The sequence below is a fragment of the Xiphias gladius genome, chromosome 18 (genome assembly GCF_016859285.1).
Source record: "Xiphias gladius isolate SHS-SW01 ecotype Sanya breed wild chromosome 18, ASM1685928v1, whole genome shotgun sequence".
NCBI lineage: Eukaryota > Metazoa > Chordata > Actinopteri > Istiophoriformes > Xiphiidae > Xiphias > Xiphias gladius.
The window spans coordinates 15,044,864-15,059,423 of record NC_053417.1 but is presented as its reverse complement, the minus strand read 5'-3'; the positions used below and the strand labels follow the sequence as shown (position 1 = coordinate 15,059,423).

Sequence of the window (14,560 nt, the reverse complement as noted above, 5' to 3'; positions counted from 1 at the left end):
GGGATTTAATGATCTGAAGTCAGTCGATAATGATAATTTATAGGAAAACCAACAAATTATGACTACTTCCCTACATTATCTGTTTAGTGTCTACGACTATAATTTGATCTTTTATTTCCTAATGATTATGTCAGACTACAATTTGGGTAAATTATGTTTTGATGAGTTAATGCATTCCCGGCTGAGGTTATCACTTACAACTGTGCATTTGGCAGTTGAAACAAAAAGTATTCAGGGAACACACAGGGTCTAACTTGCCACCTTCCACTGTTATTATTACTTAAAGTCAAGGAAATATCCCTTTTCATGATATAAATGAGAGGAGTCATCCATAAAGAAATTTTTAAAAAGGTAAAAAAAAAAAAAAAATAGTGAAACTAATCTGATAACATTTTGTTTTTGTTTTTCCTTCACAATCTGTACGCAGGAATAAAATAATCTGAAATGAGTCAGTAATTTATTAGCAAAAAAACAAATTATGACTACTTCTTTACATTCAGTTTACTCTCCATGACAAAACTATCATTTTTATATCCAAAAGATTTTGTCACATTAAACCTGGGTAAATTTAGTTTTGATTAGAATGATTGTAACTATAATTTTTATGGTCTAAAGATTAAATCAGAGTAAAAATGCCCCCCCCCCCCCCATCTGTTTAGTGGTTATATGGCGTGAAACAAACAGTAAAATATACAAGGTGGTTAAATCAATTTCAGATGCCAGGATTAACTCCGTTTTGATTGATTTATGTATTTCTGATTGAGGTTATTACTCAAGATTGTACTTTCGGTGACAGATCTGTTTAAAACAAAAATGTATTAATGGAAAAACTGAGTCTAACCATCCACCTTCCACTGGCATTAATACTGAACATAAAAAAACGTCCCTTTTCACAAAATAATAAAAAAAAGTTTTCATGAACATAATTTAAAACCAGTGGTGAAAAAAATCTGATGAGTGATGACATCTTGTTTGATCAAAGTGCGTACGCAGGGATTTAATGATCTCAAATCAGTCACTAAACTCATTACACTAATTTAAACTAGGCTACACCTACACTCAAAGTAGACATTTGAAGTCAGGCCTGACAATGCAAATGGAGGAGGAACCCAAAGTGGCTGTGACAGACTATTAAAGCATTTGAAACGATAAGCCTTATATACAGCAGATGACCCTGGGCCTGTCTGCACTTGTCCAGGCAGCACCAGTTTTCATCTGTATTCAAGGACTGATCAATTATCAAACAAATCCCTTATTGAAATGATAGCAGTCCAGCAGTCCCCCCCAATCAAAATCTGTAAGACCAATTTAGTTTGAGTGTACATGAAAAAGAGCCTTTTACATTTGCTTTCTTATTGTTCTAGTTTATCTCGGATCACACAGCAGCTCCTGTATTCAATTTTTAAAAAGTTACATCTGCATCCTGTTTTTAGTGAGAATGTGTGAAATAATCATGGAACAAAGAGTCACCAAAGGTGTTTTGGCCCTGCTCCATTCAGGGGTTTTCTCTCATCCTGGGCACCTGCACTCTCCGTACTCCACTAACATATCTAGCTGCCACTGATTGAGAATGTAGCTCAGGAAGAGGTGAGTCAGGTTGTAACCATGTAGATTTGGGACTTCATCTATGCCTGCTCTTATCACCTGCCCTCTTGCTGTCACTCTCACTGGTCTATCCTCAGGCCTAATTGTGTCTGCATATTCTCCCCAGTGGCTTTATATCTGTCCATTATAAGCCCTTTCCAATTTATCTCCACATTTCTTCAGTGCACATGTCTGCTGAGCAAATCCCTCCGTCTCTACTGAGCCATTAGGAAGGATCCCACTGTGAAAAGGAATATACAGAGGAGGGAAACAGAGGGAGAAGTGAGATGGGCTCTGGCACTCACAGACAAGGGGGTTTGGCCTCTCTGATACTTGAACAGCCCCCCTGAAGTGTTAAAAATAACCAGCTCTTCATCTGACTGACCAGACAGACTGGGGCTTGGATGGAGTATTATCTCTCTGGAGTTTGTTCAACAACCAGGCAGACAGACAACACACACGCACACAGATATATCTACACACTCACAAACAGATGTGTGTGTTTGTGTGTGTGTGTGTGTGTGTGTGTGTGTGTGTGTGTGTGTGTGATTGTGTGTGTGTGTGTGTGTGTGTGATTGTGTGTGTGTGTGTGATTGTGTGTGTGTGTGTGTGTGATTGTGTGTGTGTGTGTGTGTGTGTGTGTGTGTGTGTGAGTGTGTGTGTGTTTTGTCACATTTTTTCCCATAAGGATTTAAAAAATAGTTACAAAATTTAGTTCTTCAGATTGGGTAGCAAACAAATGAAAGATTATATTAGTATTTCCAATGTTTAGAGCATATTACATCAATAACTGCTGAATAATGCAGGGAAATAAATATATCAACAATTTTTTTATTTATCTATTTATGAAGTCCCCATTCAGTCAGGTTACTGACTTACTCTTACATTATTATATTTATATACTTTCTAGTTTAGCATTTCACTATGTGAAGTTAGTGTGACTAAGAGAAAATGCGTACATTATCGTAATGTCATGTTGCATTTAATGTATATAATGTAGGTCACGTGAGTTAATCAATCCCTTACCTTACTCGGCTATTGGTGACTGGTGATTATACGTCAGCGTCATGATGAAATAGTGGACTACCTTCTTTGTTTAATATTTTAAGATGGTTCAATCCAAATCAAAACACAATTTCAAAACTGATCACACCATAAATTTCCCCAAGGTAAGCTGAGCTACTGTAAGCAGCATGGATCACTGTTTGTCTACTATCTGATGACTTCTACTGGCCAATGAGAGAATTGCAAACATCAGTGGTACAAAATAGTATCTACAGCAGAAACATTTGAAAAATACAATCTTTTATTCAACATATTCACTATTACATGTCTGTTTGTGAATTCCTTTACTGACCATAGTGATGGTGATGGTACATGTAGGCCTACAGAAATGTAAAAAAAAAAAAATCTGAAAAGTTGTGTCGTACAAAAGGATATAAAATGTGTCTCACTGTTGAATAATAGAAAATAATACCCCTTTCGAAATATATTTACAATAAACCCAACAGTGACACAGCTTCAATGCTGTTAGAATATGTACAACTAAATAGCTCGACGTGTCTATGTGCAGATAATAAATGCTCATTTTATATAAGTTAAATATGCTGACAGAACAGGTAATGTGCTTTGGTATGAGCATGATTTTACTTACATATTTCCTGTATTTTATAGTAAAGGCAGCTGAGGAGTTCATGGCTTTTGTCATTCTGGAAAAACCCATATGTGTAATTTTACTCTATACCAAAGCTCCTCCCCTTGATAAGAGGATGAGTAATTGTGCTAGGCAAGATTTTCCAGTCTGTCATGACGATGGGTCATTTGGACAATGGTAAAGAAAACCCTTTGAGTGTGAAAAATAGCCTATGAATTGCTTGGTGATAATTACTCTGCTGTGGAATTGTATGATCCAAAATTTCATTAGCTGAACATAACAAAAGGAAAAAAAATCTTGAGAGTTTTCTTTTTGGGGCCTCCTGGTTTGAGGCACCAGAAATCTGGCAGTTGAAATTTAGGCTAGACAAAAAAACATAGCCTTGGGTGTGTGGCAGTCTAGACACTACTCTTCAAAGTCATAATGTAAGGCAGTGACTGTGTGAGTCATTAGTTCAAAATATGCTAATGATATGCACCTCGTGCTGCTCAGAGTGTGGTGCAAAACCCCTTCTAGCGTTTTCAATCTTGTGTCCCTGTTTCATCCTTGTGCTGTGGTCTAGACGTCCTGCTTGAGTTTTTCGATGCTGAAGTCACTATCATGGTCCAGTTTGGAGAGTGTCTTCCTCACCCGCAGGGCTGTGAGGCGGGCTGTTGGGCTCTGGTACCAACACTCCTTCATGATCTTCACAATGGCCGAGAGGATCTGGACACACAAAGACAAATGTAAAACATGACTTTGCCATCACAGTAGAGTGTAACATGTGTCCATACTGTTTCTGTTTAAGCACTATATGGGACTGTTATTATGTGTTTTACAGAGCAAGTGCTCGGTGTTTACCCATATGTGAGTGTGTATGAGTACATCAAGTGTGTGTATTTATGTGTTTGCTTTCATGCATATTTATCGTGTATAACTGTGTAAATTTGAGAATACTGTATGTGGGTGCTGAAGGTTAGAAGCTGTGATATCCTGAACTGAGAATGTCACAGCACTGGAAAATATAATTGCACATGTGGGTGTGTGTGCGTGTGTGTGTGTGTGTGTGTCATCAGATGACCTACTGGGTGGGAATGGAGCCGGTTGTGCAGACTGGGCCTCTGCTGGTCCACACACACCACCTTCTTCATCTCCTCAAAGCTGGGGTCTGAGGGCACCAGGTCAAAGAAGGGAAGACGATACTCTTCCACGATCCCTAAAACAATCCAAAAGGAAAAATAAAAAGACTCTGTTTGTTCTCCAGTTGAGCAGAAAAACAACTACCAAACTTTCACAAAAATCTTGGTTGTGGGATTCAGTGGGGTGGTTAGTTGAGAAATATGCAGACTGCAATGTTAAAGATGGTAAGAAAGCTCATTATCAACCTCATGAGTAGATAACTGTTAAACCTCTCTGGATTTTATCATCTCAGACATTTTCAGAACATAAATGTCTGTTCATACAAATAGCACGTTGGAAATTGAGTTAGGCTGTAGTGGGAGTTTTGTAAAGTTTGCTTGACTAAACAAGAGAGCAGGCAAAGATATCAATTCCCTGGTGACTACACTGGGATGGAGATCTGCAAAGCCTGCTGAGTGTGGCCATGTGCGTGCAGCTGTCTGTAAAAACACACACACAAGCGCGCGCACACACACACACACACACACACACAAACAAAAGTTATGAATGTCTATCTGTCTGGACTAAGTGCATTTGTGCATGTGGATGTGTGCTTACATCTAGAAATTGTGTTCACGGGCATCTGGACTATGTACAAGTGAGTGCTGACACCAGATAAGACTGTTTATAATTACTGCAGTGCTAATCATGAGAGAGGATAGTAGAGACAGACACAGACTAGGAAAACACTGGAGTGCTGAGAGACATGGGACTAACTGCCTCTTATGTATACACTACAAGAGCCAGACAGACATGACAGAGAAAACACATTTTCAGCATGATGTGTGGATGCGTAATACATCAACTCAACGTCAAGATCCATTTATATATATACATTCTCTGTCTACCATTTTCTTCCTGAAGTTTAAAGGGGTAATAACTAAATATCTAAATCTCTCTGCAAGTGACTAAAAAGCCACAAGATGCTAAGAGGCTGTTGTCTTATTACCATTGACAATGGTCCTGCGGGTAATTTCCCAGAAGACCAGGCCCAGAGCCCAGATGTCAGTTTGCTTGTAAGACTCAAAGACGTCCATACGAATAGTCTCATCCAGAACCTCAGGGGCCATGTAGCGCTTGGTCCCCACGCGGGGGTTATTGCCCACATCGAGGTAGTCATGGGACTGAGAATGTATCACAGCCAAACCTGGGAAGAGAGTAGGCACAGATCACAGATGCAACCTTTTAATTTACAGTGCATTACCAACTTTAATATGACTTGCCACAATAGAAAAACGATCAAAATCAGCATGAAATACCTGTTTTGTCTCAACACATTAATCACTAACTATCAGAGGTTGGAAACAGATGCAACTAGAAGTCTAGCGAATCAATTGTGATTTGTTGCCCTTGCGTCAACATAGCCCTCACCTAGATCAGCAATGCAGCACTGTCCATTCCGCTTTACCAGGATGTTCCGGCTTTTCAGGTCTCGGTGGGCGATAGCTGGCTTTTCCTGGGAGCTGACAATCTCAGTGTGGAGGTGGACCAGGCCACAGGCCACAGACAGGCACATCCTCAGGCAGCTTTCTGGCTCCAAGCTGCTGTACTGCAGGAAGTCGTAGAGTGAGCCCAGCTCATGAAAGTGAGTGACGAGCCACAGCTGGGTGCTGGAATTCTTGGATGTCATGTCAGAGGCTATGAAACCTAAAAGCAAGAATATAAGGTGGCTGTTTCAGTGTCTGCGTTTTGGTTGGTGCTTTTTGAAATTACACTGCACCCTTCTCTGCACAGGAAAGGCATCAGAAGAATCTGCTGCATACCCAGTATGTTGTCGTGTCGCAGTTGTACGGTATTGTAAATCTCTGTCTCTCTGAACCAGGACTGCTCATCCCTAGAGGAGAAGATCTTGACAGCCACACTTTCCCCCATCCAAGTTCCCCTCCACACCTCCCCATACCTGCCTTTACCTGGCAACAGAATGACACAATTATACAACAGCAGAGCAATAATCAAATAAGGCCAAAGAGGAGCAGCCGTGGTGAGGAAGGAGACTGACCGACACACTCGACAAGTGAGATTTGTCTGGCCATGGTCCTTTGGACCAGATAGGGCAGCCCTGTCCCACTCCCTGATGTACAAAACTCATCAAAGATATCCTGTAGAAAGAGACATAGAGATACTCCATATGTGAGAACTTAACTTTGAAAATCTTTTGATAATATTCTGTCTCATGTCGAACATCAAACATCTCTTACACCATATGTGGGATCATCTCCATTAGGGACCTTGGGCATGGAGACATCATGGTCTTCAGCATTTCTCAGTCTGCAGCGTGCACGTTGGAAGCGCAGGTATAGCACCAGGCCACACACACCGCCAGTAATGATTAACAGCAGCAAAGACACGCTGATCCACAGCTCCGGACGAGGTAATGCTGAGGGCGTTGTTGTCGGTTCTCCATCTGGAGTCACATAAGCATTTCGACACACACACACACACACACACACACACACACACACACACACACACACACACACACACATTTCAGTTTGGGAAATCAGTAGAGAACATTTAACTACATTGAGGAGAAGATATTTAACTTTGGAATTATTTTTGGTTTAAATGTAATTTGCAGTAACTGACCACAAGGGGGAACTAGTTACTATCTAGAGGTAAGCTTTGAATCCCATCAGTACAAAGTAAAGCAGGATATGTACTGAAATGTGGGATGAGCCTGAAAGGACTAAATGATCATGAGGCTCGGTATCAAATTGGTCCTTCAAGTTTCACAGATGTGATGTTCAAATATTGTAACGCAATTGCTCTGGGTACTGACTAATGTTTGGAGGTGGTGTGGCGAGGGCGTTGCACTCTTTCTCTTTGCAGCAGTACATAAAGAAGCGCTCAAAAGAGGAGAGGCACTGCTCCTTGTAGAGAGCCGCAGGGAAACAGCCTCTCTCCTCATCGCCGCGCACCCAGGAGTAGAAACAGATGTCTCCTCTGCAAGTTCCATTCATGCATGTGCCTTTCTCATTTTCACATGTACACAGCAGCTTCCCATCATCTTCGGTACCTGAAGCACAAGGAAATACACACAGTCAGTGCTGACAGAAAGGCAATCACACACGTGAGCGCACACAGGCACAAAGCAAGCTGTGTGCGTGCCTATGCGCATATAATAACACAATCTTATCATTCAATAATAAATTGAGAAAAAACCTACCAAATATGATTCATCTGGGAAATGTAAACCAAAAGCAAAGCCAAACACACTCCAAATAATTTTTAGAAGCTTAGTAGCAAAGTGATAAACTGTACTTGTAAAGAGACCTTGGCTTCCTTGAGGGAAACAAGACAACACATAGATGAGCAAGGCTGTGAGGTTAACCAGTAGAAATATTTTTGGCTTGAATTTATAAAGTACACAGTGTGTCTGAATACAAGTAGCAGAAAAAATGAAAAAACAGAAATTGAAAAGTCTGAATTACTCAATGAAGAAGTGTGATGTTCATGGTGATCGGAGGAATTTTCATATTCTAAATTCTCCCTACTTTGCGAGCTTCAGCATTAAGGTACTAAAGATTTTCTTTGTTTCACTGAGTTATAATTAGGTGATCTGATGCCCAGTGTGTGTGTAGGAAGTAATGACCAGGTCAGTTGGCAAAGCCTGAATTCTTGGGCTGCATGTAGTATCATACAAGTTAAACTGTCTACAGATAGTGGGTGTGCATGAAAAGGCACAACGACCTGCAGCAAAAGCATTGTGATATATATAAATTACCGTCTGAAACTAAATTCAGAAGAACCCTGATGAAAGAACATATAACCCACAAATAAGTGAAAAAAATAAAAACGAGACTACTTGTTTAAAATGGTTAAAGCTGCATTTTGAAATTTTTGGCCACTGGGGGGCAGGAAGACAAATGTAAGTCGGACATTCTAGCTGTGGTACGGTCCACCAACTCCTGAGTTGCCATTCTACTCTCTTCACCAGCCACTCACCTTACTTTGACTCTGCCTTGTCATACCAGGCCGGTGGTGTACAATCAACTTGTGTGAGCTTGTTGGTGAAAACAGCCGCCTATTATTTCATACTGGAGGGTTTGTGAGAACCATGAAACTGAACCATGCAGTCTATGTGCAGGCTGGAGAACGAAAACAAAGAACTAGAAGCTGTATTGTGTAAGTGGGTTCTGCAGTACTAGTGCCCCATTCACATTAGAGTTATCTGATTCAGTGTCAACATTAAAAAGTATCCTTCAATCGAGCTTTAATTGAACGGAACAGAGCAAGTACTTTTTAAAACAATGAACATTTTCTATCTAACCATTAACTCACCTGCATGGGTGGTAGAGATCCACAGAAATGCTCCAACTAGCACCACTGTGAGCAGAGCAGAGCTTCCCATCTCTGTGACACAGGAACAAAGCAATTAATAACTGTTAATATAATCAAATGATCAAAATACAGTTAGTGTTGTCTCTTTATTAGGAACTGTCATAATGAGAAACCAGAGTATTAATTTGGGACATAATGGAAAAATAAGGCCATTGCCCTGACATTTTAACTGCTATGTGATTGGAATTTACAGACTGTAACTTAATAGTGGTGTCCATGAGGAGTCGAGCAGTGGTTAAAACCCGGACTCTTTGGCAGAGGAAGTTATGAGGTCAAAAACAACAGTCCGAGGGCCCAGCCTGTCTGCCTGTGTTGTAATTGCATTGGGTGGGAAAAGGGGGCTTAGGGAAGGGAGGCTGTAACAGCACTCCAGAGTGTTTGTGTATGTGTGTTGAGACTGTGTGTGGCGCTGTGCTACCCAGGCTCCAGGCCTGTCGACTCCTCGACTGCCCTGCTTGCAGTGTAAATATTGATGGCTGTGCTTCCTGCCATTGAGTGGCCCCACCCGGCTGGCTGGCGAGACTCAGGTCTGCTCATTGTTTAGGGCTGCAATGCTGAGGGTCACGCAAGCTGGAGGGTCGTTATACACGACTAACTAACTAACTAACTAGACAGCCAGTTGAGCTTAGACAAGTTACAGTTAGTTGAAATAATGATTAAACTGTGACTAAATGTAAATTAGTTTAGTTTTTTAGTAAAGTACAAGATGAGTACAATCATTTTCAAAGCACAGAACTGTAAAACGCCTACTGTACAGATCCTATGTTTATTTTATTGCTACTTATGCTCTGCTAAAGATGAAGTAGGCCTAAATGGATGCACATGTTCAGCTTTAAAAAAGAAGTTTTGCCTAAAAGCCTCCTTGGTTTTTTATGTTCTGTGCAAAATGTAGACTCTACCTCTCTGTTGGAGAGGTGCTGAGAGTTAGGAGCAGTTCAGCTGGCTGATGTGGTTAGGCACCATTTGCTTTTATCAGACTCTGCATTGACCATGACCTGCTGGCAACTTCCTTAATCAACAGAGTACAAGGGGAAAATGACCTGTTCAAACAACACCTGAGGTCTGTCCTGTAAACTATGATGCGGATGGGGGCTTATATTAAATCTCAAATGTGTTCAACTGGTTGGACTGAGATGAGTGCCAGTTGGCCTGTGAATCCGTGTGGAGTCAGATAAATGAGACAGTTGCCACTGAGGCTGACTAGAGTCCAAAACAGATGTGATGTGGTTCCTTCGGCCGCCAGTATTCTTTCATATATATATATATATATATATATATATATATATATACACAAGATATATATATACAAGATAAAATGTTAGGCTAAAAAAATTTTGTAAGGTCTAGTTTTGTCTCAAAAGTAGCAAAATGTCTAATATTAAGTTTTGGATGCCCTTGCGCAAGCCATATTCCACAGTAAACTACAGGGTAGGAATTACAGGTAATTCCAGATGTTAGACTTCCATTTTGTGAGAGAATCAACTAGAGCCTTAAAGCTTGATGTAAGTAATACACCACAAAATGAGCTTGGCTACCTAATCAAGTTCAAGGCAATGAAGTTGGTCATCAGTCTCTCATTGTTCAATTTCCTGTAACTGCATCACTCTGGTAAAACAGATTAATGGAATGAATCCCTCTGGCCTTTTAAACTACTTTTATATATACCTGTGTAGTTGTTTTGTAACCCAGTGTGGACAGTCTGGCTATCATTACTACACATTTTCATTTTTGATGGATAGACAATTTTCTCTATTTGTTACCAGATTAAAATTTAATTTACATATCTAATCAAAAAAGCACTCAAATTGAAATTGCCAAGTACTGAGTTGTGAACCTAACTGAACCAATGTTAAGCAACTGATTTACATCTCTTGTATACTTAAAGGAAAAAAAGTCACACGAGATAGACAGTCTATTAAAAATAATGTAGAACACTGAGTCAGATTCGACTTGGAAAATTCTGGGTCAGGTACAGTCCTATCTTAATATCAACTTTACTTTTCTCTTAACTTAAGACAAAAGTCCCAAATTCATTGTCCCAAATGTCACCAAGAAACAAAAACAAAAAACATATAAAAAACAAACAAAAAAACAGTATAATATCTTATGTATATAGAATCCTGCTTTGGCTAATCCGAGGCAGGCTGTGTAAATAAAAATGGAAGTATGCTCTCTAAAATGGTCATTATTCTAGGTGTATATTGGCCATTGCTTGCTGTAAGAGAACAGCAGTGCATGTTTTGCCATCAAAAGTATTCTTATTGAAATAGCTGTATTACCTCACATACCTCACAGCAAATAACCCTTGAACCGCACGCATCTGGCAGTGGAGCTTGCACATGTCAGCAAAAACTACGGATATCCTCCTCCATTTTTGATGCATCTAGCTAGATATATTTAAGTACAAATCACAGGAAAGGATCACATTATCTTAGTCGTTTCAATTGGTCATGTCAAATGTCACTGAAGAGACATTGATTTTATACTATTGGTGTCTTTTTCCTTTCAAGTTTTATGTGTTTTCTTTAAAGTGCATTTATTTCAAGAATACATATACAGTACCTGGCTGTCCTTAAAAATGAGAACATGTTCTGAATGGAGTTTCACATGTTTATCAAAGTGTCCAATCAAACATGTAATCTCTGATAAATTAGGTTATTTCAGTTTTACAGAAGAAATCTGACAAATCTTTTGCAGGTAAGCTGTGGGGCTCCAGCTCAACCGATTAGAAGCGCGCCAAAACCACAAGCTATATTTTAATCAAACAGCAAAGACCACTTCCTGTATCATGCAGACTAAATGTCACCGTGGTTAATCTTTGGGTCCAAAAAGTATAAACACAACTCCACCCACAGAATGAACTTATTCTCAGTGGAGGAGAACAACTGTGTTTTATTTCTCTAGCTATCATTTTATCATCCACAGGGTCCTGACTTCAGAGAGAGCAGTAATCATGTCCTCCATCATGGCTGCCTTACTTTAGACTCCAGCACACTTCCTCTCTAAGCTCTCTCCTGTTTGTCTCTATTCTGTTCAATGCTAAAACCACATGACCCAAGGGGAAAAGATCCATTGTCATCTCTTCCTCTCATCTACAGAGCATTGACTCAGGGAGGCAGATCTCTCATTCCATCTAGATGACTGTGTGGTTAGAGGTGGATGGTGGGGGCATGGTGCAGCATAGCAGCCTCCAACGGCCCCTCCACTGAGCCTCATCGCACCAAAAAACCCTATAACTCTGTCTCTGGAAAGTGACTTTAAGCAGTGTTACAGCAACAGACTGACTGTATCATCACTCTGCAGAATTCTGCATTCCTGGCAAGTTTTACGACTCAGTTGCTGCCTGCATGCTCTCATATACATACACATACTACACTGAATGGATGTCTGGGGAAAAAAGGACAAAGATACCTCAGGCATACTTTGCACAAGGGTAGAAGAAATAAAAAGAGACAAATACACGGAGGTTTGGGTATTGCTGTGAGTGACTCACAACAACAGCACCTACGAGGAAACAGCCTGCGAGACTTCCATCATTACCTATAGTCAAAAAGGGCCACGTGTATGTGTGTGTGTGTGTGTGTGTGTGTGTGTGTGTGTCTGTGTGTGTGGAATTGGTGAAGGAGAGGGGCAAGTAAAATATGTGCAGGGAGGATAAATACAGCTCAGATTTAGGATTTACATGTATAAGATACAGTAAAAAATACTCCATTACAAGTAAAAGCATTAAAAAAATTACCTCAAGCTTATCTTTGACATTTCTGTTCTGCAGTATCTAGTTACACATCAGCCGTGATAAGCTAATATCTACCAATTTCTTCGGCTTTATCGCCATATCAGTCTAGCTATACTTGTAACGAGAGCTGTAAAATAAATGCAGTGGAGTAAAAAGCAAGCTACTTCAAAATTTGCCTCTTATAATGTAGTAGAGTAGAAGTGTATGGCAGCACAAAATGGAAATGCTCCAGTAAAGTACTAGTACCTCAACAAGATCAATACACTCTAAGTAATTTAGTATGGCTGCCCATGAATGAGAAATCATTAATAACGACAAAAGAGAAGTATATATAAGACCAGCATCACCATAGGGCAGAAGCTAAACAAATCGTGGCTTGTAGACAGGTAATAAAATGAAGGAATAGGTTAAAATCCTGTCTAACGCCCTCAATTTGTCTTTGGTTCAGGTAGGCCACTTCTTGACACCTGTTGGTTCACATCTGGAAACACGGGGAGTCTTTTATGAGGCTGTCAAAGGTGATCTGAGTTCAATGTCAGCTGTGTCTTGGCTTATCAAGCCCTCACAGTACAGCATACGACACCTATATAGAACAAGAGAGAATATTTTTTCTTAAACCATTACCTGTTTCCTGCTCGCCTTTTAACTTAACAGATGCAAGCGCCGCGCGTCTCCCATATCAAAGATAGCTTGCAGTGTCCCTCCGTGGCCAACGTATTTCAAATAAAAGCTGTCAGAGGAGAAGTTCAAAAGACAGCCGGCTCCATTTCAGTACAGCGGTATATACTTTTACTTTTCGTCAAAACGGCTCGGCTGCAGATGTTTGATCCAGAGAGAGCTCACATCCTTTTCTGCTTCGGGGGGGCGACCGACCCGCCGTTTTCTGCGACGACGTCGTCCGCAGCCTTGCCCTCTTTGCTCCAAAAAATAACGTTAAAACTGCTTACGCGTTTAACGCCGAGAGAGAAGCAACGCGGAGGAAGTGAGGGATAAAGGGGAGCTGGCAGCTGCGTCCTGGCAGGGCGACAGGCTGCGAGCCGTCGCCTATCTCATCTCGGTTTAAATCTGCGCTGATAAACCGACCACATGAACCATCGTCGTCGGTTCGGAACAAGTGGCGGCTCCCTGCAAGTCCTGTCCCATTAACTTATAAAGTTCTTTGTTGTTGTCTGTCTTCCTGATCTAAAGTCGAGATTACAGATTTTTTTTTTTTTTTTTTTTTTAAATAGTATACAGTTTTGTCCCACCCCTTATTGTCCCGTACAGGGTCTGCTCTGCCTGGAATGTGTTCTCATAGCGGTTTTCCTGTTTCTTGCTAAACCTCTCATTTTCCTCTTTCCCCTGTGGACTGGTGTCTGCACTGCACTGACAGGAATGTGCCTCTGAGACACCACTATGATACAATAACATTTCTTTGGGTAAAACGGGAAGCACTAATCAGTTATTAAACCATAATCATTTTTTTTTTTTTTTTTTGGCAAGATCAGAGGTCAATGGAGGTTTTACCATGCTTTTTAAAAGATAAACTTAAAGACCCCCTCAAGAGTTTTTTTTTTTTTAAGAAATATGAAAATTCTTTGCTTGGAAATATAATTTGTGTCTGATATGTTTACCACAAAAAGTTCAGTTACCTAAAATTCTTAATAGTATGTGGCGTTCTCCAGGATCTATGATTTTGCAAACGTTTGTTTCTGCTGCAGAAGATAAACCTGCAATAACAAATTTTTTTTTTTTTTTTTGCACACTTGGGAGATTCTGAAATTTTGAACACAACATTGACATATCAGATACTTCAAATCCACCAGCTACGGAGCAACATTATCATTCATTTTCATGTTTTTACTCACTCTTTTAGCTCGGGTTTTTTGGCCTCTACCGACTCCTGAAGGAAATATCTGGCCCTTTAGCTCCACTATGTTCAACGGTTAGTCCGTAACCGTGTCTGTCAGCTGAATACATAGTGTACTGTGGGATTTAAGAGCTTTTGTAGAGCTGTAAACAGCTGCCTGCTGTGGCCCAGGACAATGGCATGAGAGTGGTGAGAGTGAACCAAAATAGTTAAGTTGCGAACCGGGCAGCTAAACAAT

The 14,560-nt window shown here is 40.4% G+C and overlaps 1 protein-coding gene across 1 annotated transcript; it reads right to left on the bottom strand.

Annotated features, from left to right (window-relative positions):
* Window positions 1-2,796: 2,796 nt before the first annotated feature.
* Window positions 2,797-13,694, bottom strand: acvrl1 (activin A receptor like type 1). The gene is made up of 10 exons (XM_040153240.1): window positions 13,098-13,694; window positions 8,678-8,749; window positions 7,176-7,412; window positions 6,595-6,800; window positions 6,396-6,495; window positions 6,160-6,306; window positions 5,768-6,043; window positions 5,346-5,543; window positions 4,303-4,433; window positions 2,797-3,943 (listed from the first exon to the last, which is right to left on the bottom strand). Exons 2-10 carry the CDS (start codon window positions 8,745-8,747, stop codon window positions 3,797-3,799), a joined length of 1,512 nt encoding a protein of 503 aa, XP_040009174.1. The 5' UTR covers window positions 8,748-8,749; window positions 13,098-13,694; the 3' UTR covers window positions 2,797-3,796.
* Between the last annotated feature and the right edge of the window lie 866 nt (window positions 13,695-14,560).

Coding starts and splice junctions, on each gene's coding strand:
- acvrl1 (XM_040153240.1), bottom strand. CDS start 8,747: ATGGGAAGCTCTGCTCTGCTCACAGTGGTGCTAGTTGGAGCATTTCTG. Junction 6,044..6,159: donor GCGACACGACAACATACTGG/GTATGCAGCAGA, acceptor TCTTGCTTTTAG/GTTTCATAGCCTCTGACATG. Junction 3,944..4,302: donor ACCGGCTCCATTCCCACCCA/GTAGGTCATCTG, acceptor TTGTGTGTCCAG/ATCCTCTCGGCCATTGTGAA.